This window comes from Leptonychotes weddellii, chromosome 13 (assembly GCF_054177405.1).
Source record: "Leptonychotes weddellii isolate Sample4059 chromosome 13, ASM5417740v2, whole genome shotgun sequence".
Taxonomy (NCBI): Eukaryota; Metazoa; Chordata; class Mammalia; order Carnivora; family Phocidae; genus Leptonychotes; species Leptonychotes weddellii.
The window spans coordinates 19995210-20020442 of NC_138381.1; the positions used below are offsets into that span (position 1 = coordinate 19995210).

General features: G+C 36.4%; 1 protein-coding gene across 1 annotated transcript in view; it reads right to left on the reverse strand.

Annotated features, from left to right (window-relative positions):
* The window catches only part of DCC (DCC netrin 1 receptor), a 1045570-nt gene that overhangs the window by 528598 nt on the left and 491739 nt on the right, over nucleotides 1–25233 (reverse strand). Inside the window, exons 3-4 of the mRNA XM_081802524.1 lie at nucleotides 10672–10822; nucleotides 9110–9246 (exon numbers count right to left, since the gene is read on the reverse strand). Coding sequence (XP_081658650.1) covers nucleotides 9110–9246; nucleotides 10672–10822 — 288 coding nt within the window. The remainder of the gene's footprint in view (nucleotides 1–9109; nucleotides 9247–10671; nucleotides 10823–25233) is intronic.

Consider the following 25233-nt stretch of genomic DNA (forward strand, 5'->3'; position numbering starts at 1 on the left):
ATAGGAAGGAACAGCAAATAGATGATTTTGATTTTTTTTTAATTTAATTCTGTCTTATATTATGCATTTTTATCATACATTTAGGATCATAGCCCTACATGAAAAAAAACAAAAAACAAAACTTTTTTTTTTTTAAGATTTTATTTATTTGCGAGAGAGAGAATGAGAGACAGAGAGCATGAGAGGGAAGAGGGTCAGAGGGAGAAGCAGACTCCCCGCCGAGCAGGGAGCCCGATGTGGGACTCGATCCCGGGACTCCAGGATCATGACCTGAGCTGAAGGCAGTCGCTTAACCAACTGAGCCACCCAGGCGCCCAAAAACAAAAGTTTTAACTAATTTCATTATGATCCGTTTGGCAATTACCCTGTGAAAGATAATGAATATAAACTTACCTAAGGCACTGCTTTTATGGCTATGATCAAAAAATATCACTGCTAATGAAGGACAATTATAGAGAGACATGAAATCTAAGGACTGCTACTTGGGGGAAGCAGTGATGTAGTAAATTCAGGAGAACTCCATTCAAAGCGTTACACATTGTAATAGAGGTGTTAAATATTATCTTTATTAATATATTTTATGATAACTATTTTCTGTTTGTAGCTAAGAACCTAAGCCAAAAACCCAACATCGGTGATCCAACAGCAAATTTGTAAAGGAGGCAACTGAATACCTTAATGGAGGTGGATGTGCCAGTTACTGTCCAAACAAATGGATGGGTCAGTTCCTGATCTGACCCGTTATACATGTTCAGAAAGTAGCAACACATCCAATATGTTTCAGAAAAAAACACAAAAAATGATAAAACTAAAGCATATGCAAAAAATAAAAGGATGCAAAGCCTTATCAATTTTTAATTATCATATTTCCTTCCATTACTACACACATCTGAGAGTTGATGGAATGTGAACATCTGCATGCTTATTGTAGTAAATTGAATTTATAGAGCATATCTAAGAATTGAGTTAAAAAAACAGAAAACATATTTTCTTCATAGTGAATGATATATTTATTATTAAAATTGGGACAGATCATTCAAAATTATAGGACCTAAAATGTTAGTAGTACCTTATCTTTATAAATTACTAAATAAGAAGATGATGATACTAAAGAGAAAAATAAACAAGGGGACATTTAGATCTTCGAACTACACATAACCTAGTGTATAAACAGAGAAATGCCTTTTGATTCATTGCTCTTGTAAGAGGGACATATTTTTCACACTTGGGAATTTGAGATTGTCAGTATTAACAATATGTAAGAAATGTTGGTAATATACTTCTTTGTTGTAGCTTACGTCTCTATAAAACTAATCAAGAATCATTTTAACAGTATAATCCACAGTACAGCTACTCTTTCTGTGGTTATATTCATCTGCTCAGGCTGCTGTAACAAAATATCACCACAGACTCGGTGGCTTAGGCAACAGAAACCTATTTTTTCCCAGTTATGGAGTCTGGAAGTTTTTGTTTTGTTTTTTGGTTTTTGTTTTTTTTTGAGTCTGGAAGTTTAAGACGAAGGTGGCAGCAGGGTTGATTTCCGGTGAGACATCTCTCCTTGGCTTGGAGAGGATGCCTTCTCTCTGTGTCCCCACATACACCATTTTCTGCATGGTTGCACTGAGAGAGAGAATGCTCAGATGCCTCTTCCTCTTCTTATAAAGATGCCATTCCTATTAGATTAGGGCCCCATTCTTAGGATTTCATTGAACCTTAATTACCTCCTTAATTAAAAGTCCTATCTCCAAATACAGTCACATTAGTAGTGATAAGGCTTCAATGTATGAATTTGGGGGAAAACAATTCAGTCCATAACAATGTACTATAAAAACACATGAGTCTCCATAAAGAGCTTATAAAATATTTTGATAGAAAGCTAGATAACTTATATACAATGTACGTGTAATTGTATTTCTTATGTTTAAAATTCAGGTGAGCCAGAGAACAAACCAAGGCTTTGAGCGGCCAAGGCTAACAAGACATGGCGTCTGTTCTTGCTCACAGTCTAGCTGGGAAGAAAGCATGGATGGCAGGCTATAGGGACAGAGAGGAAGCTAAAAAAGTATAAAATGCTTCACAAATTTGGATGCTATCCTTGTGCCACAAACCTAATATTTGTCTATGTTTCTTGAGATTACTGCCAAAAATTTTTCTGTGCATCATTAGGACATCATTATATGATTCTTCCAGGATTCATGAGAATTATGGAGGGACCAGTTGTTGCTTTGTAAATGTTACAGGTGAGTAAAACTGGGTATGGAGAGGGTACATAGGATGTTTTAATATTTGTGGCATTTTGTTGTTTTGTTTTTGCTTAATTTTTGTAACTATGCTTTAGGCTTCTGCTGAAGTCTAGAAGAGCATCTTATATTTCTTTCTTTCCCACAGCACCCAAAGCCATGCCTCCTCTTCTGGAAGCCTTCTCTCCCAAATTTCACACCTAAGCAATCATCAAGCCCTATGAGGAAGTAATTATCATCCTTTACAAATGAAGGGATTGAGGATTAGTGAGTTAAATAGTTGGCCAAGATGAAAGAGCTAGTAAGCCACAAGCCAAAAACAAAACCAATGTCTTTCCACTGCCCTTAAGATAAAAACCTGACAACATGAGCAAACCATTCAGGATTTATACCATTTTTCCAGTTCCCTATCAGTTTCCCATTGGACCCATACTCTTCAGTCACATGAGATTACTTCCCGTTCCCAACCCCTTGCTTATCCCAAACCTTTGCCCATTTCCTTCCTTTCCCAGAATCTCTCCCCTCACCCCTCCTCCCAACCCCTGACTCCCTTCCTTCATCTTCCTTGAACTGTTTATTCGGGGCCCCTCACCTCCCTCTTTGCCAACTTTTCTTTGGCTCTTCTATTTCTTGTCCGCTTACCTAACTAGTCTCTGAAGTCAAGACTGGTGCTATATGCTTCTTTCTGTGCCCACAGAGTGCCTGGCCGAGTACAAAAGATGTACTCAAGTGCCGGCTGCTGTGTCAGCGCAGATGCTATGGACTGGTTGTGTATCTGGGCCTAGAAACCATACTTGATTAGTTCACTATATACCCAGCCATCTTTTTTATTATTCTTAAGCATTTTCAGAAGAAAGTGAGCTACTGATGGGACTTTCCTGTCCCAGTATGCTACAAAATGATAGTTTTTAACAGGGGTTTTTAACTTCTCCTATAAATCTTAATCTGCTGTCTTCTTAACTTGCTTTTAAGATGATTTTTCTAAAACTTTCTGAATAGGTTGGTCTATTTATTTGCAGAATCAGTACATTATGTAATGGTTGAGGTAACCATATGCATTTAAAAGAATATGAGAAGGCATTGTGAAGAGAAATTTTCTTAGAAATAGGAAATATATGTGCATTATACACATATATGGTATGTATATGCATGTACGTATACATGTACATATATGTATAAATGCATGTATATATATTATAGACATTAAAATATAATTTAATACTCTGAACCCACTGCCATTGGGCTTAAAGAACATTATCTCTGTGTGCTGGACATGCTCTAGGCCAGTAGAGAGCCATTCTGAACACATTGCAAGAGGGTGACCCATGGATCCCTGTCCAGAAAAGTCTCAGGCAGGCAAAACACCTGCCTCAAAGGACTTCTTTTTGGAGGTGTTTTCTTGGGAGAAACATAAACCTAAACACCACATGAAGTGATATGTGCTACTCATGGGAGCGGGAGAAAAAGATATGGAGAACTCTTAGATTTTGTTAAAGGTTTTCAATTATGTGCAAAGTACTGACCTAGCAGACTTATTTGTGTCTACAAAGCCAGACTGTACCAATTCTAGCCAACATTTCTCTAGACAGTTGATAAGGCAAATAATTGAGAAAACCTACACACTAAGATAAATTTTTAATAGTATATTATTTATATTGCTGCAGACTGCTTTTATTTTTTTTCAATTTCAAAAATGGACATAACTAAAATTTTATTTAGGAATGCATGTAATGTGATAAAGCTATAAAGAAAAGTAAGGAATGGTAAACACAAACTTCAGGGTAATGGTTACCTCTGGGGTGGAGAGGGAAGGAGATGAGTTTGGGGAGGAGCACACAGAGTTATGTTCTATTTCTTAAACTGGATGGTGGTACATGGCTTCTCATTTTATTATTGAAACTGTAAATATATACACTTTAAGATAGAATGTATTTTATAGTTTAGAAACTTTTTTTTTTAAAGATTTTATTTATTTGAGAGAGAGAGAATGAGAGAGAGCGAGTACATGAGAGGGGGGAGGGTCAGAGGGAGAAGCAGACTCCCTGCCGAGCAGGGAGCCCGATGCGGGACTCGATCCAGGGACTCCAGGATCATGACCTGAGCCGAAGGCAGTCGCTTAACCAACTGAGCCACCCAGGCACCCTAGTTTAGAAACTTTTAAAAATCAGAACCTTCCACCTAATCAGCCCAAACCTTTAGTTGATTTGACTTATTTAATTTTTTTATTTTTTAAATTATTTTTTATTATTATGTTCAATTAGCCAGCATATAGTACATCATTAGGTTTTGATGTAGTGTTCAACGATTCATTAGTTGTGTATAACACCCAGTGCTCATCAAACTGCTTTTAAAAAAATTCTTCTACAAAGTTCAAAACTTTGTCACCAACATTAGACCTAATGGCTTCTCCTCAAGAGTGAACTTTCTACCCATCTCTTGTGTGTGCATGGGGAATGTTAAGAGTTTGTCCAAGGCTGGGCACTTCCTTGGTTAAAGATCAAAAAATTTTTTTAAACTATGCATTTATGCATTGATCCAGACATCAGATCGGTCTAGACCTAAGTCAGGGGCCAATCTCCTGAATGTTTATTAAGGGCAATTATAATTTCTGAGCCAAAAAGCTGGTTATTTAGAAAATAATAATGGTCAGAATATGATTCTTCAGTTCATTTAAAAAAAAAACAGTTTAAAAAAAATCATCACGGCATGTGTGATTTAAACAGAATGTTTAAATTTAATGTTTTTATTTAATTCTCTTGGTAACTGGGTATACATTTTAAAGATCTTCCACATACCTAGTATGATCTGTAACTATTATAAAAGGCATGATTTAATTCAGGAAATGATCATAATACTGTTTTAAGTATTCTACCCAGGTTTTAAAATGAATGTTGATATAATGAAATCTTTGATATATTCTTTGACTATTCTAATGTAAAGTTAAGCTCATCCTGCAGGACTGGGTTTATATGGAAAATGTAATATTGGAAATATTTCCAATAATAAGAAAACTTCCTTCTGCAACCCCCTTTTCAGCATCTCTTCCTGCCAACACTTCTTTAGATTCTATCTTTCATGAGAGCAAAGACTATCAACTCTTCATATCTTCACAGAGTCCATGTTAACACGCAAAATGGAGGAAAAAAAAAAAAAAACTTACTCCGAAGGCAGGCAATTGATTGTATGAATTTGTAATAATACTACAAGCCCATTGAAGCCAGACTTTAAACCTTTTGTAGCCTTCCCAGAACCTAGTGCAGTACATATACTCAAATACATCCACCAGTACTATATTGATGAATATTTTAAGAGATCAGAAACATTAACATAAATGGTTATGATTAAGAACACACCTATTTATTTATTTATAGTTCATGTACTTTAGACAAGTTTTCCTTAGTCTTGTCTAAACAGATTTCCCCAAGAAGTTTAACTATTATGGAACTTTCAATATTCACTTTATAGTGTAAATGCTTTAAATTATATTTAATGTTCATTAACTCTGAAACTCTTGAGGAAGACTACAGAATTTCTCTTGTTGTATATAAAATGGTATCACTTGAAAAGTCTGTTAGTTCCTGCAGGTTCACATTCAAAGCCAGTCTAAGTGTAAGGACGGACCAAAAAAGGCAAAACAAAAGTCTGATAAAATGCATGATTAAAACTTATGAGCACAAGCTTGAATTTCTTGTGGAATTTTATCTTATGAAGAATTTATGTTATGGTTAAATCCTTAAAATTAATGAAAAGTATTTGAATAACACTGATAATGAAGTTCTTTCCTCCCCATCTTTTTTTTTTTTTTAAAGATTTTATTTATTTATTTATTTGAGAGACAGAAAGAGAACTCACAAGTGGGAGGGAGGGGCAGAGGGAGAGGGAGAAGCAGGCTCCCTGCTGAGCAGGGAGCCCAATGTGGGGCTCGATCCCAGGACCCTGGGGTCATGACTTGAGCAAAAGGCAGACACGTAACCAACTGAGCCACCCAGGTGCTCCCCCATCCCATCTTTTAAGAAAAAGTAATAAATTACATTTTCCATATAAACCCAGTCCTGCAGGATGAGCTTAACTTTACATTAGAATAGTCAAAGAATATATCAAAGATTTCATTATATCAACATTCATTTTAAAGCCTGGGTAGAATACTTAAAACAGTATTATGATCATTTCCTGAATTAAATCATGCCTTTTATAATAGTTACAGATCATACTAGGTATGTGGAAGATCTTTAAAATGTATACCCAGTTACCAAGAGAATTAAATAAAAAACAAAACATAAACACAACTCGATCTATATTTTTAAATTAATAATTCTTCTAATTTACACATTCAACATATAATATAAAATGAAATTTTTGGAAATAGGGTGATTCATTTATAATGAAAATGTGAATCTAACAGCAACAAAGCCAGCAGCTATATGGAAAAATACTTGGTATCCTATACAAAATATAAAATAAAAACAAAAAACCAGAAATAACAAAATACATACACACAGAGCCTATACAGAATAGTTACTATTCTTCCTATATTAATAGTTCCTGCAAATCAACAAAATAAAGATAAATATTTTAATAAATGTATAAAGGTAAAAAAGATTGACAGCTAACTCACAAAATATAAAATGCAAATGTCCAGTAAAACTATAAAAATAAATCTAAATTTAATAAGGGTGAAAATTAGAACAAAGAGAGTCCATTTTATAAAATTGTTAGGCAAATATTGGTAGAGAGAAATGTATTCTTTTTTTTATTACTCATTTATTTAAGAGAGAGAGAGCACGAGTGGAGGGGAGAGGCAGAGAGAGAGGGAGAGGCAGAGGGAGAAGCAGACTCCCAACCTAGCAGGGAGCCCAATGCAGGGCTGGATCCCAAGACCCTGGGATCATGACCTGAGCCAAAAGCAGATGCTTAACCCACTGAGCCACCCAGGCGCCCTGAGAGAAAAGTATTCTTTTGGAGACAGGCAATTATTGCACTGCTGGTGTGAGTATAAACATTGTTGTGATACTTTTCCTTAGCATATAAGCAAATAAATGACAAAGATACAGAATAATCATCTCAGTGCTTTTGTTGTTTGTGTGTGCTTTTTTTTTTTTTTAAAGATTTTATTTATTTATTCGACAGAAAGAGACACAGCGAGAGAGGGAACACAAGCAGGGGGAGTGGGAGAGGGAGAAGCAGGCTTCCCACGGAGCAGGGAGCCCAATGCGGGGCTCGATCCCAGGACCCTGGGATCGTGACCTGAGCCGAAGGCAGACGCTTAATGACTGAGCCACCCAGGTGCCCCTGTGTGTGCTTTTTTAAGTAGAATTTGGAAACAAGACAATGCTCAACAATAAAGAACTGGAGAACATACACATGCTCACAGGAACACACAGAAGAAGATGCTATGGATGTTAATATATGTGCATATATGGATATTCCTACATATATTTCTTGGCTAAGTTACTCAGAAATCATAATTTATGTACAATTGGCTTAGATATCAATGAAGCATCATGTGTCCAAATATTGTGTATTAATTTGATATAAAATGTGACCTCATATATTTGCAATTAGAAGTTTACCCATGATCACTATAAATTCTAGGTAATTCTATAACTGCATTTGCCTTATGATCAGTGGTATACATTACAAAATAATTTCTATATAGTCATTCTGTGTTGCTGTACTTTGATGTTATAAATGTAAAAGTTCTTTGTTTCACCAAAAACTTTCATATAAAATGACTATATTAAATTCCTATCATCTTAAAGACAAGCTATTTTAGTTAGAATAATGCTACCTCTAAAACCAAAGAATTAAAGTCCTTTTTCTATTCTTAGTTTAATATTTATGGTTTGATCAAAGAACAAACAACTCCATTGTCTCACCCATCACATACATTATTACCCTATCTGAAGATGAAAGCATTTTCTGAATAAACTTTAAAGCCAAAAAGTAAAATGGATAGCATAATACTATTATGGTACAGATTAGCAGATATAATCAGCATTCCATACCTTTTCATTTCTACTGAATAATTTTTAAAGAGCTTATAACTTTTCCTGTACTCTTTACAAGGTGAAAAGACTTATTCCAGAGGGAAAAATCCAAAGACTGGTAAACAATTTTTTGTTGTTGCTGTTACAGGAAAAAGCAATTGGAATTCAAATGGTAAAGCACTTTCTCTAAATTACATGATTCAAATGAAACTGACTAAAAAAAAAAATCTGGGGTAGATGATAAAATATGTGTTTGAGTACCTACCACATATAATAATTATTAATTTACCAAGGTACACGGTGACCCTGTCTTTCTGAATAATATGTACCATCCACCCCCCTTAAATTTTTAAAATTAGATTCTATGTGTTTTCTTTAGATATATTTGATTTTATTGGTTCACCCTCAACATAACATCTACAGTATTTCCATATTAACAAAACAATCTTACCAAGACATTTGAATTTAATGTCAGGAACCCTGTCTGTCATCTCAAATGATATCTGACTTTTCCACTCAAGCGCATATTGTTTATATAATTTCTCTCATTCACGCCTATTGGAATCTCTCATTTGTTATTTAACTCATTTGCTGTTTAACACGTTTGTTAAATAATAATTTTTCATAGATTTCAGTTGTATCATTGGAATAATTAGCCCAAAGAGTGCTGCGTCTAGATTTTAGTCAATGAACAAGTATTCAAACACTACTTTTAACCCCTTTGCAATTAATCAAAGTAAAGTAAGGACATGTATGGAATATTGGGATTTCGCAATTTCATACTAATAAACACAGGAGGCAATTCAGGGATAAGCATTTAAAGTGTCACAGTCATGTATTTTGAAAAGGACAGTGTAAACTAATCTCGAGCCATTGACTTACCCAAGACTGTGAGTTCTGCAGAGGCACTAATATTCTCATTTTTATATGTAACAATGCAGGTGTAGGTTCCACTATCATCATCTGTCACATTGGAGATAAGCAAGTTGCTTCCACCCAATAAGGAATACTTTTTGGACCTGTAAGACACAGGCATATACAGTTAGAGAGTAGATTAATGTACGGATACATACGTGTATACCAGGCAAGGTACTCAGAGGTTTAAATAAACTCCACAAAAGATCAAATTATAAAATTAGAAAAAACCCTCTATTTTGGGGGCCTAGGTAACATCACATTTATTGATCAAAAATTCACTCAAGATAAACCACTCCCACTGGAAGGCTATGTGCAGTGATCAAAGAAATTAAATAGATTAAACTTGGGCCCAAGCTTAGTACTGGAAAGAAACTTACAGATAATCTGATGCAATTCTCTCATTTTGGATTTGAGGACCACAAGCTCCAGAGAAGTGATTCCCCATAGTGGAAGTCAATGTCTTGTGTCCTGACATCTGATTTAGTACAAAGCCACATTTCATACTGTACCAAGAATGTCTGGCTACATTCAGAGAACATGTTTTGACATGCTAAAGCTGCAACCAGATTTCTCACATGCTTTAATATTCTCAGAAGTATTGTGACATCATACCATACAGTGTTGTTATATAAATAGAGAGGGGAGATGAAATTTAAAGATTTAAGTTATTGTCTGTGAACCTATCTCATCATAGAAAACAAATGTGTTAAAAAGGAGTACAACAGACCTCCAAATCAATGAAATTAATTTCTTAAGTGGAATCCATTTAATCAAAATGTTTCAGGCTAAGTGTTCCATTCTATTAAGAGTTTACTTTCTAACTATGCCTTAATATGAACGTCTAATAATTCAAAGCCAGCCATGTTCTCCTTTTGCCTTATCTTAAATAATTGTTATATCTGGAGTGTGAAAGATATAACTGCAGCTGAAAAAATTGCACAGACCCTAGAATGACATGCTATATATTACAATTCAGAAAACTTTAATTTCCTGGGGTGCCTGGGTGCCTCAGTCAGTTAAGCATCTGCCTTCGGCTCAAGTCATGATCCCAGGGTCCTGGGATCAAGCCCCACATCGGGTTCTCTGCTCACTGGGGAGCCTGCTTCACCCTCTCCCTCTGCCTGCCACTCTACTTGTGCTCGCTCTCTCTCTCTGCCAAATAAATAAATAAAATCTTTAAAAAATAAAAAAGAAAACTTTAATTTCTTAATAAATATTTCACTGTCTATACCACTTCCTTAGAATGAGATCCTCCAAATTACCTTCGCTGAATAGTTTTTGGACAGGGCATTTTCAACAGCAACGCTGGCTTTCTAAATTTCTTTTCTGAATTGATCTCATAGATTTTGACTCCGTTCCCCATCTCTTTATCGCATTAGGTAAATGTCTTTCATATATTGTATAATGTCAAGGAATGCAGGGGAAAAATCAATTATCATCAAAAACTAGTATTTCTAGTACCTATATCAAATTAGAGAAAGGGAAACAGTGATGTATACTTCACAAAAGTCTTCAATTTGTGATACCTGAGTTGGATGACTTCTTCTCCCCGTAACCAGGTAAAACTCGGGGGAGGATAGCCAGAAACACAACACTCCAGGATGGCATCTTTTCCTTCAATGGCTACCACATTGGATGGTCTTTGCAGAAAATATAGCTGCCTATGCAGCCCTGGGTCTGTGGAAAGAAAACACAGGATCACATCTTTTATGAAAAACACTGTAAAGATAAATTATGTAGCTTGAACCATTTTTTTTCCTTAATAAGACACTCTGATAGAGAAGAAGAAAAACTGGAAAGTTACGAGTGAAACTTATAAACTAGACTCCTAAATGGTTTTTCCATCCCTAGTTTCTAGGATCATGATAGAATATTCTTAGCTGTTGATGACATCATGGTATAAGGCAACAGACAGAAGCTTGAGCTGACAAGCAATCGTGTGGGCTGCAGGACTTGTGGACTTCTCATTACAGAACAAGACAATATGATGAGTAATTTCTCTAAACATTATCTCCTGTAACTTTCTTAAAGATTTTATTTATTTGACAGTGAGAGATACAGCGAGAGAGGGAACACAAGCAGGGGGAGTGGGAGAGGGAGAAGCAGGCTTCCCAAGGAGCAGGGAGCCCAATGTGGGGCTTGATCCCAGGACCCCAGGATCATGACCTGAGTCGAAGGCAGACGCTTAACGACTGAGCCACCCAGGCGCCCCTCTCCTGTAACTTTCTGATATGTTCAATTTGTCTGCCACTAATATCTATTCGACTTCCTTCTGCTTTGTCTATTCCTTCTGTGGCTGTTAGAACCGTGTTAAATAACAACATACAAGTATTGAGAAGGTAGAATGTAGAAGGTACTGAAAAAAAGTATCTGCTGTCTTCAAAAATAGACCTTACATTAAATTTTGTTTTGTATAATAGTAAATTAGGCTGTTTCTAAGCCTTCTGTTTATTTTAAATTTTTAACAACATTCCAAAGAGTTTGCCCCTAGAGCTGAGACTATGTAGATGAAGAGCTCCTGTATCCTCCTACCTCACTCAATGCATTTTCTAGTTCTATAGAACCAACATTATTCATTTTACTTCTTTTTTTCTTTCTTCTTTTTCTTCCTTCCTTCCTTCCTTCCTTCCTTCCTTCCTTCCTTCCTTCCTTCCTTCCTTCCTTCCTCTCTTTCTTTCTTCACAGAGAAAGAGAGAACAAGTGAGGGGAGGGGGCAGGAGGAAGAGAGAAAATCCCAAGCAGGCTCCATGCTCAGTGCAGAGCCCAACACGGGGCTCCATCTCAGGATCCTGAGATCAAGACCAGAGCTGAAATCAAGAGTTGGATGCTTAACTGACTAAGCCACCCAGGTGCCCCAACATTACTCATTTTTACTAGCAGGTAACTAAACAGTGTCTTTTCAACCTAAAGACTCATTCCATTCACCTTAGAACTAAGTTTGTTCCAAAGTTGCTACAATTGTATCAGGTGGAATAAGCAAAAAGAATTATAAAATCCTGGTGCAACATCAAGAGAAAACTCTGTAAGAGTTAAGAGCTTCTCTTCCACCCCCCCACATATATTTCACTCCTAAAGCCTGGGACACACCAACACCAGTCTATGGTTAGGATATCCCAGCCATGGTGATACCCTCTGACCCGCTTGCCCACTAAACTTCTATCACTCAAAGTTCATTTAAGATAAGATGGGGCACCTGGGTGGCTCAGTTGTTAAGCATCTGCCTTCAGCTCAGGTCGTGATCCCAGGGTCCTGGGATCGAGCCCCACATCGGGCTCCCTGGGAAGCCTGCTTCTCCTTCTCCCACTCCCCCTGCTTGTGTTCCTGCTCTTGCTATCTCTCTTTGTCAAAATAAATAATAAAAATAAAAATCTTAAAAAAAAAAGATAAGATGCTATATTTCCACATCCCTATTAAAATCTGCATCCCTCTATGAAGGTTTAATTTGACTATTTTCAACTTAATGCATTAAACAGAATTAACATGTAACCTGCCATTTTTTCAAACGCAAAGCACAATTTTGAAGCAAAGAAAATGAGGCCATGAAATCTTAAAAACTAGTATTAGGGCGGATGGAGAATTGCCAAGGAAAATTAGATCCAAATGTGTCGTAGTGTGAGCCATAGAGGAGCAGAGAGGAAGTGAGGTAGGAGATCTGGGACACATTTTAACACTGCTGTTAATCTTCCTTGGCCTGACCCAACTCTACACAGCTAGACCCTAGGTTAATAAAAAAATACCAATTCTCCTGTTAATGGTTGGAATGGTTAATTGTCATCTAAAGTACTTTGTGTGGAGAAAGACCAATTCACACTTTCTCAGTCTTCTCACATCTCTTTCTGGTTGTTACAGCAACAAAAATAAATAGTCTTTGCAATGAAAATATTGAAAGAATTTTTGAAATGTGTTAATCCTTATGTCCCTAAATGTCCTTATGTCCTTAAATGTCTCAAAACTTTTAAAAAAATTGCTGGTGGTAGGTGTCATTTCCCTTTTTGAAAGTGACTTTTCAAATCAAATGAGAATAGTTTGAAGGATAATGTTGCTTAACAATAAATTTCCTGAAATGGACAGTTCCCAAAATGTACATTTACAAATAGCTATCTTCATAACGGAGTCTTATCTATTTGAATGCTTTACTTCTTTACTTCCACCACCTGTTCCTCAGCAGAAATGTTTCAATTGCATATATTGCATAATACTATACTACTTATAGTATATACCATACTATTTATAGCAAATACTATACTATATGTACAACACACACACACACACACACACACACACTATAATAATATCCTCCACAGCATCAAGTAAGATCTAGTTAATATGATCTTATGGCTAAAAGGAAATTAACCTGGTGCCTATGTGCAATACTATATATTTATCCATAAAAGATCCAATAATTCAACTCAACAATTACACTTTCTTTTATTAGAAAACAAAATCAACCAACACAAAATGTTTTTGCTTATTTTTTAATTTTAATTTACTAAAAAAATTGAAGAGTAGGGAGTTTCCATAGACCAGGTCCCCATCCCCTGACATTGTTTCCCCTATTATTAACAACTTACATGAAGGTGGTACATTTGTTACAATTAATTAAGTGATATTGATACATTATTATAAACTAAAGTCAATAGTATACATTAGGTTCGCTCTTTGTGTTGTATAGTTGCATGGGTTTGGAAAAATGCATAATGTCATGTGTTTAGCATTACAGTATCATATAGTTTCACCACACTTAAAATCCCCTAAGCTTTACCTATTCATCACTCGCCTACCACGCCGAACTCAAACCCTAGGAAATTACTGGTTTCTCTACTATTTCTATAGTTGTACCTTTCCCTATAGTTGGAAATATAGGATATTCCTATAGAATATCCTACAGTTGGAATTATACAGTTTATAGTCTTCTGATAATTGATTTATCTCACTTAGTAATATGCATTCAGGATCCCTCTATGTCTTTGGGGGGGTTCAATTGTTCATTTGCTCTTCTTGCTGGATAGTATTCCCTTATATGGATGTACCGCAGTTTGTTTATCCATTCACCTATGGAAGGATACCTTGATTGCTTGGTGATTATGAACAAATCTGCTATAAATGTCCATGTGCAGATTTTTGTCTGGTCATGACTTTTCAACTCAATTGGGTAAGTACCTTGAAGAGTGATTGCTATACTGTATGGTAAAACTATTTACCTTTGTAAGAAACTCCCAAACTGTCTTCCAAAGTACCTCTGAAATTTTGCATTCCTTTTTTTTTTTTTTTTTAAAGATTTTATTTATTTGACAGAAAGAGACACAGAGAGAGAGGGAACACAAGCAGGGGGAGTGGGAGAGGGAGAAGCAGGCTTCCCGCTGAGCGGGGAGCCCGATGCGGGGCTCGATCCCGGGACTCCAGGATCATGACCTGAGCCGAAGGCAGTCGCTTAACCAACTGAGCCACCCAGGCGCCCCTGAAATTTTGCATTCCTAAGAGCAATGAATGTCCTGTTACTCCTCATTCTCCTAAGCATTTGGTATGGTCATTTTTTGGATTTTAGCCATTTTAATAGGTGTCTAGCATTATAATTGTTCTAACTAGCAATTCCACAATGACATATAATCTTGAGCATATTTCATATGCTTGGTTTCCATCTTTTAGATCCTTTTCAACAAGGTGTCTGTTCAGATATTTGCCTATTTTTTAATTGATTTGTTTGTTTTCTTATCCTTGAGTTTCTGGTGCTTGTATATTTTGGATACAAGTCCTTTTATCAGATGTGTGTTTTGCAAATATTTTCTGTCTGTGGTTTGTTTTTACTTTCTTTTAACACTGTCTTGTAGAGCAAAAATTATTAATATCACAACTTGACAATTTTTCCTTTCATGGATTATTTTATAGGTCTAAAATTTCATTGTCACACCTAAGATCACCTAGATTTTCTCCTCTGTTATCTTCTAGGAGTTTTTATAGTTTTATGTTTTACATTTAGGTCTATGATCCATTTTGAGTTAATTTTTTTAGAAAAAGGTATAAGGTCTGTGACTAGAGGTTTGCTTGTTTGTTTGGTAGGTTGGGTTTTGTGTTTTGTTTTTTTTTTTTTGCATATGAATGTCCAAATGTTCCATCAGCATTTGTTGAAAAGACTATCCTTTCTCCATTGACTTGATTTTGTTCCTTTGTGAAAGATCAGTTGACTGTTTGTGTGGGTCTATTTCTGGTTGCTCTATTTTGTTCCATCGCTCTGTTTGCCTATTATTTTGCCAATATCACACCATTTTGACTATTTAGCTTTAAAATGAGTTTTGATGTCAGGCAGTGTGCATCCTCTGACTTTCTTCTTTGGTATTGTTCTCACTATTCTAGGTCTCCTGTCTTTCCATAAAAACTTTTAAATCAATTTATGAAGATACACAAAATAACTTTAACTCACTGGGATTTTGTCTTTATCTTAAAATATCAGTAGTTCAGGCATCACTGGGCTCATATTGCCACAGAATAACCATCTGCTATTACTTTTTTAGACAGAGCATATATATTCCAGATGACTTCAATCTCTGCCTGGCCCATTTCAGTTATGTTTATAATCTTTGTAGCTTCATTGGAGGCATTAGTGTTTGTGACCTGATGATAGGTATAAAAATATCAGCTATTGCCAGAGGAATTTGGTTTTATTTCTCCAAAGATAATTCTCTATAAATATGTAACCTCATAAATTCTAAGATTATGGAAGTTCCCAAAAAAGCTAATAAAAATTTTCTTTAATAGTAAGTAGTTCATATGTTTCACAACATTGTGATGGATTAAATATGATCACAAACTGTTTCAGTTCCTCCAATTCAGAATGGAGGGTCTAGTTCCCCATGATTTAAATCTTGCCTGGCCCTGTGTTGTGCTTTGACCAATAGATTATGGTGTGGGTCATACTGTATGAGCTCTGGAGTCGAGGCCTCAAGAGGTCTTATAGTTTCTGCCATGAATCTTTCTGAGACTAGCATCTTAGTCTAGCTACCTGAAGAAGGCACATGGAGGATAACTGAGTGTCCCAAGCCAAAAACCAGCACCAACTGACAGACATGTGATTGAGGCCATCTTGAACCTTCCACTTCAGCCAAATATACACAAGGGAGCCAAAGTGAAACCAGCAGAGGAACTGCTGAGATACACTGCAGGATTATAAGAGATAATAAATTATTTCAAGTCACTAAATTTTACAGTGCTTTGTTATGTAGCAATAAATATTTGTCTTATTTTTCTTCCTTAAAATGTGATTTTTTTAAAGAGGAGTGTCAAGAAAGGTTTTAAAAGAGGGAGGGTGGAGATACAATTGCCAAGGTTATCTTTGTGTGACAGAATCATGAGTGGTTTTTATTTACATCTTTGGATTTTTCTCTATTTTCAAAGGTTTTTTTAAGAACACATATTTTTAGAGTAGAGATTTGTGTTAAATTCTAGTGTTGCAAGGTGGAGGATAATTATACAAGGAACAAAGAAATTATAAAAGTCAATGATTAAAACACAAGGCATATATTTAAAAACAGATGAAAGGTTTCTCTCTAGGCTCTAAAATGGTATAGGTGGAAAAGCCCTGAAAAGAGTAAACTTGAAATTTTAGGTCATGACTTTTGTTGACTAAATTGATTTAATGGGACTATGATGGAATTAGGAAATATCCATAAAAATTGTTTTTGTTCTTGCTATATGGGCACTGACTATTCAGATCCAAATGAAATTGTTCAGCTAATAGGCTGAACATGGCAATTTTTTCCAGTTAATTAATGAGTATGATTTCATCACAGGAAATGGCATCAGATTACCAGTTTGTAATACTGGATTTCATAAACTGGGTGGTAGGTATACAAATGGTCATTTTATGTTTATTCTTTGAACTGCACATATGTTGTATATGCTTTTATGTATGTGCTATATGTTTTAAAATAAAAATGAGATGAAAATGAAAGGGTAGACTTGAGAAAACATATTTGGCAATAGCTTTAAAATCAAACCAGCAAAAATGGATTGTTTTCCCTCTGTCATTTCATTAAAAACCAAAAAAAAAAAAAAAAATAAGCAGACCTCTTTCATATGATGTTCACGGAAGTGAATACAAAAAATTGTTCAAACAAGCAAGCCAGTTTAGCTTCTTCCTGTTGGGGGTGGGGCTGGGGGTGGGGAATATTGGTATGATTCTCCATCTGACCTGATCTCATTGTCATCCTGGTGGCAAAAGAGTTAATCTCCTCAGAGTGCAAGAGGGTAGTATGTAACTAGAGGGAAAAGAGTCCTTATAGGGATACTGATCTCTGACATACACAGATTGCATTTCAAGTGTAAAAACACCTTATGGCAACATGCTGCCTTTATTTATGCTTTCCTTCCTGCCTGCCTTCTTTCCTTCATTCCTTCCTTCCTCCCTTTCTAATTTTTTAAATGGAAAATTTGGCCTATTTAGCTTAATCTGTTATCTGAGTTGGAAAGAACTAATCTACAATCATTAGGAAAACGAATCATGATACAGACAATGGATCTCACAACTGTTTGGTTTCAGGAACCAATGTGCTCTTAAAAACTATCGAGGACCCCAAAGAACTTTTCTTTATGTAGGTTATAGCTATAAATATTTACCATATTGAAAGTCAAAATTGAGACTTTTTAAAAATATTTATTAAATTTTTATTTATAACTTATCATAATATATGTATTTTTAAACTGCATTTTTCAAAATAAAAATATTAGAAGAGGGGTAGTACATCACATTTTTATAATTTTTTTAAAGATTTTGTTTTTAAGCAATCTCTACACCCAACATGGGGCTTGAACTCACAACCCCAAGATCAAGAGTTGCTTCTACTGACTGAGCCAGCCAGGCACCCTGAGTTTTGTGAATTTTTTTAACGAGTGGTTTAATCAACAATAACTAGACTATAGTGTTACTTTCTGCATTCACTTTGTTCTGATATGTTGATTTGGTTGCGCTATATGAAAATGATCTGATGTCAAACAAATACGTAGTTGGAAAAGGAAGGTGTATTTTAATAGCCTTTTCAAATAATTGTAGACTTTATCCTTTAACACTATACCAATAAGTAGTTTCTTGAAAGTTAGCTGCAATGTGGAATCTGACCCCATATTGATAAACATTTTGCACTGTTATATAAAAATCTGTTGGTCTATCTTGCATTTTGAATAGATCTTTTTACCCATGCATGATACTATCCCATCAATCTGCCATCATTTGGGATGGTACGGGGAATTAGACAGATCTTCCCAATGTTGACACATTTCATTACACAGTATCAAAAAATCCCATTTGTTACTATCACCACCAATCCCATCAGAAAGGCCTTCTAATGTTGTGATGTTGTCAAGCTCCTAGTGTCAGATACAAGTTTTCCAAATTTCTAATTTTTACTTAAAAGCCTGAATTTCATCCTTGGCAGCAGATACTGTTTTCCTTAAATTGACTGGCTCACTTTGTTCATTTTTGAGAAAATGTCTAACTAGTACCCAAGTCTGAATAGCTCCAGGTTTTGTGCTGATTGCCCTTTCAAGTAAAAATGGTGTTTCATAAAAAAAAAAAAAAAAAAGGAGCTAATTCAGCTTGAAACTCAAATGATCGCAAAAATCAAAAACTAATGTACTTAGACATCCTCCATATGTATTTCCTCTTTTGATATTCAGAATACTAAAAAATATATGAATTTAAGGATTAAGAATTAATAAAATTAATAATTTTATTGCTTCATGAAAGGTATTCTTAGTCAACATGGTGAAACAATACAAAAAAAAATTGTATTATTATTAAAATAGGTTTGACCCTGCAGATCCCCTAAAAGCACCTTGAGAAACACTAAGAGTCCCTAGACCAGTCTTTGAGAACTGATGTAGATAGTTTAAACAAATTAGTCTATCTTCTGAGACATTCAAGAAGCCCATTTCCTTTCAACATGGGAATAGGTTTGCATCCTTGAAGTAGTAATTGATAAAGCAGGGGAGCCTAGGTGGCTCAGTCGGTTAAGTCGGTTAGGTGTCTGACTCTTGGTCTCAGCTCAGGTCTTGATCTCAGGGTCATGAGTTCAAGCCCTGCATTGGGTTCCATGCTGGGCATGGAGCCTACTTAAAAAAAAAAAAAGTGAACGTCATTCTTCCTCTTTCTTCTTCTTCTTCTTATTGCTATTATTATCATTACTTTCATTTGTGAAGGCAGTGAAAAACTTAAGTATTTTCAGTCACTTTCTTTCAGCAATAGATTATTAAAAGTCAAGAAGGATCTTGGATCATATAACCTGACACATTTACCTACAGTTCACATATTTAGAAATAAGAACTCAACTGTTTTCAGGGCCCAATTACCCAAAGAGTCATGGAGAAGGCACACTGTAAAAGGAGAGAGAATTTTCTATTTTAGGGCATTTCAATTAAAAAAAAAGTTTCTATTAGATGTTACAATGGCCAGATTAACTGAGTCTATGAGGCCAACTAGAAGCTAAATTTGACTCTGCATTCCCAGGTTTTCCCAAATATGTCAAGACCACATGGTTTTGTCTTACCTCATCATAGATAACCAGATTCACTACATATATTATCCAACATTGGGTACATTTTAGAGTGAAAGGTAACTCTCTTTATAATTATTCTAGGACATTAGATGTGCCTGGCACGATCCCGTGCATAGTGGAATGCATGCTCACCCTGTGATGACAATGACTTTCTTTTCATGGGGCCATTTTCCTCAATTACTGTTTATGAATCTCAACACTGAACTTGCATGGCTGAATCTAGAGAATAACTGAGGCAGAGACAAATTTAATTATGGACTGTTGGCATCTGTGTCAGCAAAAAAAAAACAGTTTTCACAATTTAATAACTATCTTCCTCAAAATAACCAGTACTTGCTTTTAATTTTTATGCTTTCTGAATGCAAAACCTTTCTTTTTCTTGTTGTATACTCTTTGGTTTTCTTTATTAAAAGACTGCCTCAATGGAATATCAAACACTTTTCCAATTGGAAATGAAAGGACATTGCAGGCTACGGTGGGATATTCTCTTTGAGTTCTTCCCAGGCTTATGTTAACAAATTAATTTAACTTCACAGAGCGAGTTTCCTGTCTGCATCCTCAGTTTCTTTCTTTTTTTTTTTAAAGATTTTATTTATTTGACAGAGAGAGATACAGCGAGAGAGGGAACACAAGCAGGGGGAGTGGGAGAGGGAGAAGCAGGCTTCCCGCGGAGCAGGGAGCCCGATGCGGGGCTCGATCCCAGGACCCTGGGATCATGACCTGAGCCGAAGGCAGATGCTTAACAACTGAGCCACCCAGGCGCCCCTGCATCCTCAGTTTCAAGCTAACCTACTGTTCACCTGCTGGTTCCTTAGCCATCCCTCATCTAGTTCTGTTTCAGGAAATTCAGCAGGTACCCTGTGTCTTCAAACACAAGCAGGTATAATAATATGTGCTCTGAGTGAAAAATTCCATCAAACTCCTTCTAACTCTGTGTTTAGAGTGTCTTTTATTAAAAACCAGCCTAATCCAGACTGATCACAGGAATCAAAATATATTTAATAAAAAAAGAAAAAAAACCTCCATCTGGCTGAAAGCCAAGGAGCTTTGAACAGAGAAGAAGAGAACCATTTCTCAGGAGCTAGTAGTCATCACTCCATGATTCTATTACTTCCCTTCCTCATTTACACCAATTCAGTACTAAAAATGACATTCCCTCTCTGTAAATATTCCTACATCTGTTCATATTTCCTCTTTCTTTCTCCATGTACACACACATACCGCTATTTGTAGATAGAGTTTGGAAGAAGAAAGTGGAGTGTCTATTCTTATCATTGTCATATGGCTATGTCCCTTCTGTCTCACAGGCAAATTTTGAGTCTACCAGGTTCATTTTGTGGCAGGGTTGAAGGAAGTGGTTTTTCATTTATAGAATGATTTTTTTTTTTTTTTTGTAATTTTACAGCCAACAGTAGAGTCCCAGAAAACAAATTCTGTCATTATGATGTGTCAAAGTTAGTTTAGGGAACCCAGAAATCTTCATAATTTATATAATGCATAAAGTAGCATTTAAAATTTTCTAGAAAAGTAATTGATTATGTATTCTGTATTTTTTAAGATTTTTTTAAGATTCTTTTTTTTTTTAAAGATTTTATTTGAGAGAGACAAATAGTGACAGAGATAGCAAGAGAGAGCACAAGCAGGGAGGAAAGGGAGAAGCAGGCTCCCCGCTGAGTAGGCACAGGGTTCTATCCCAGGACCCTGGGATCATGACCAAAGTCAAAGGCAGACACTTAACCCACTGAGCCACCCAGACACCCCATTCTAACTCTTGTTTTTGTTAAAGAATAAAAAAAAAAAAGTATTTGGGTTATTTCCTATTTGGCCAATGTTGAAAAAATAAAGGTATGCCCATAACTCATGACTAAATACGTCTTTTTTATGCTCTAGGAATAAATTGATATCAAGCAGGACCAGAGAAGGAAGCTTAACTAGTACCTCACTGATTTTTGTGACTTTTGCACTCATAAGTTACAGGTTTGGCTTCTACACACACTCAGAGAAAGCCTCTTGTTTGTGAGTCAGGATAGATTGCTGGACCCTTTAGTCACCCACCCTGGAGCCACTAAGTGTCATATTTCTAGTAAATGCACAGCTGACCATATATCAGCCCTAAAAGACTCCTGGGAAAAGAAAGATTCTTTTTTCAAGGAACCTTCTGTCCTTCTTACAGAGGACAATTCCAAGTATACGGTTCTGTTTTTGACCTTATATGAAATAGCAACATATCAGATGATGGGAGTTAAGAGGAGATCACATAAACAATGTGTAATATCACTCAAGGTCAAGAATGAAAATAGAAAAATTAGTGGGACTGGAGAGGGAGAGATCACTAGTGACATTAGAATGATAGGCATGGCAAGAAAAATGTAGTAGATCACCCAGTATTTCAAATACTTTTAATTTGGAATCCTGGACTAGATTGATGTCCCCAAAACAGCACTGAGAGATGAAAACTTTTTTGTTGTTGTTGTTGTTAATAAATTCAAGAATCAAAGAGATACTGTCTATTTATCCACTGCAAGTCAGCTTAGTCTTACTAACATATAAACTTTGTGGATCTGAATGGAATTTCATTAACTGCATATGAAACACTGATTATCTCTACTATCTCACATTGGTTAAAAGACCTGACTTACAATAACAAACTCTAATATAGCATGAATGTCCATTGGTTTCCATGTTCTGCCCAGCCCTGGTTACCAAAGAGGGCAAGCTAAAGCTATCATGGTTGGGGGTTGGGGAGTGGAGGACATCATGATGTGGGACTTAGTCATTTCACTACATGGCCAGCTGTATACAATAAAAGGTATCTTATTTTCTTTAGTTGTGCTTTTTATGACAACATAAACCAGCTTAAAACCATTGTTTTTTTTAAGCAATTTTTTAAATTAATTTAAAAGTAGGATAATCTCATATTTTATGAGATTGATTTTGACAATGATTGTATTTTAGCATGGTATTATAGTTTTGTTTTCTTTTTTTGAAAGATTTATTTATTTATTTGAGAGAGAGAGAGGAGAGAGCAAGTTGGGGGAGAGGCAGAGGGAGAGGGAGAGAAATCCTCAAGCAGACTCCGTATTGAGCGTGGAGACCTATGTGCAGCTCAATCCCAGGACCCTGAGATCATGACCTGAGCTGAAATCAAGAGTCGGCTGTTCAATTAACTGAGGCACCCAGGCACCCCCAATATTTATTTATTTATTTATTTATTTATTTATTTATTTATTTATTTGAGAGAGCTGGGTGAGGGCAGAGAGAGAGGCAGAGAGAGAATCTTTTTTTTTTTTTTTTTTCGCTCATAGAGAGAATCTTAATCAGGCTCCAAACCCAGTGCAGAGCCCAATGTGGGGCTTGATCTCATGACCATGAGATCATGACCTGAGCCAAAATCAAGTCAGACACTCAACCAACTGAGCCACCCAGGTGCCCCTAGTTTTTAATAGTTAGAGTTTGTCTAGCAAACTTGAACTCTTAAACATCGTGATTACAAAAGTGAAGCTGGAGATGAATGTGGGATAAAATAATAAATGAGAGCCCTGGTAGTGAGAAAACTTGGAAAGGCTGTTCTAGGCCAACATTTTCTCTCAACAAATAAGGAAACTAAGGATTTTAGAAGATTCAGTGAATTGGTAATTGCTAATAAAGATCAAATACTAGAAGTCTTATTTATCTTCTAACTCTTACTTCTAAGCCAGTGTCCCTCGCAATATTTTGTATAGCAAACAAAATGATGTTGATGCAAAGTTTAGGGTGAAAATCATGGGGCAATGCATTACTAAAGAAGAAATAGTTGAGTATACTCTGCCTTTCAATAGATGTGAAAAGCAAATGCAGAAACACAGTATTGTGGGTAAATAGCATAAAATATGTATAGCTACCACTAAACAAATGAACACTTAGATACCCAGAATCAAAATCAGGTAATTTACTCTCAGATAAATAATCTTGACATGAGAATCAAATTCTTTAAGACTGGAATTTCTAAAATATGAAAGTAATTACAATAGTTACTTAGGACCTAGCAATTCCAGACATTGTATTTGGCCTCTTAAGTTAAAACCTCATAACCATCCTAAGCAATGTGACATTACTCTCTACATTTTGCAAAATAAATAAAGATTTAAATTATGTAACCTGCCCTAAATTGCACTACTAGTAAATGGTATGACTGAGATTTATACTTCATCTGGTGTCATACTCCATGCTTTTAGCAACTTATTATAATAATAGTTCAATAGATCAATATTAACTCAATATGAAATGGACTGTGGTAGTCCACATGCTGACTCCTTCATGCAGTCTGAATTAAGTCTGACATAATATTCAGGAAATATGGACATCACATGGTTCAAATATAATATAGTCTTATATTTCATTCTTTTCTACGTACATGTAAGATAGAAGCAGAAGAATCCATTTTATCCAACTTAGATCTATGAAAGGTTAATAGTGTTCTGTTTATAGCATGGCATAAGAGTTTTATTCAAAACTAGCCAAAGACCTGTACCTCTGAAACAAATTATGCATTACATGTTAAAAAAAAGAACAATATAGTAGAAAGGGAAAAATGAAGGCGGGGAAATTGGAGGGGGAGATGAACCATGACAGACTATGGACTCTGAGAAGCAAACTGAGGGTTCTAGAGGGGAGGGGTTGACGGGATAGGGTACCCTGGTGATGAGTATTAAAGAGGGCATATATTGAATGGAGCACTGGGTGTTATACACAAACAATGAATCATGGGACACTACATCAAAAACTAATGATGTAGGAGCAAGATGGTGGAGGAGTAGGCGACCTGGATTTCGTCTGGTCCCAGGAATTCAGTTGGATGGGGATCAAACTATTCTGAACACCTACGAACTCAACAGGAGACTGAAGAAAAGAACAGCAACAACTCTCTGAACAGAAAAGCGACCACTTTCTGGAAGGTAGGACATGCAGAGAAGTGATTCTGAGGCGATATTCGGGAGGATAGACAGTGGGGGAGGGGGCCTCCGTCAGCCAATTCTGGCAAGTGATAGAGCAGCAGAGCACAAAATCGGAAATTTTAGAAGTTGGCTCCACTGAGGGATGTCACTTCAGTGGCTAAACAGGGGGTGGGGTGGGGGAGGGGGTGGAATGCTCCCTGGGATAGTGTGGTCTCAGGACCCTTGGGGTCACAGAAAGACCAGGGGTGCCTGAGTGTGGCAGAGCTCCCAGGTATCGGAGCAGGGAACCCGGCTGCAGAGACGGAGCTGAGGAGCAGGCTCTCAGCTCGGGGTTGCCATAAACCGTGATCCGCGGCACAGTCAGGCCACTGCTCCTCCAGCAGGGACCCAACAAGCGGCAGATCTGGGGAGATGCCCCTTTCTCCCCTGGGAGGAGCGACGTGGGAGCGCACCGCAGGGATCTGCTGGGTTTGGAGACTCCACACGGGGTCGTGCGCCAGAGATAGAAACACTCGGTCCAGACCAGGTGAGCATGGAGTGCGGCTGGAGACCGGGGAGACAGGAGTGACTGACGGCTTTTCTCTGGGGGATCACTGAGGAGCAGGCCTCG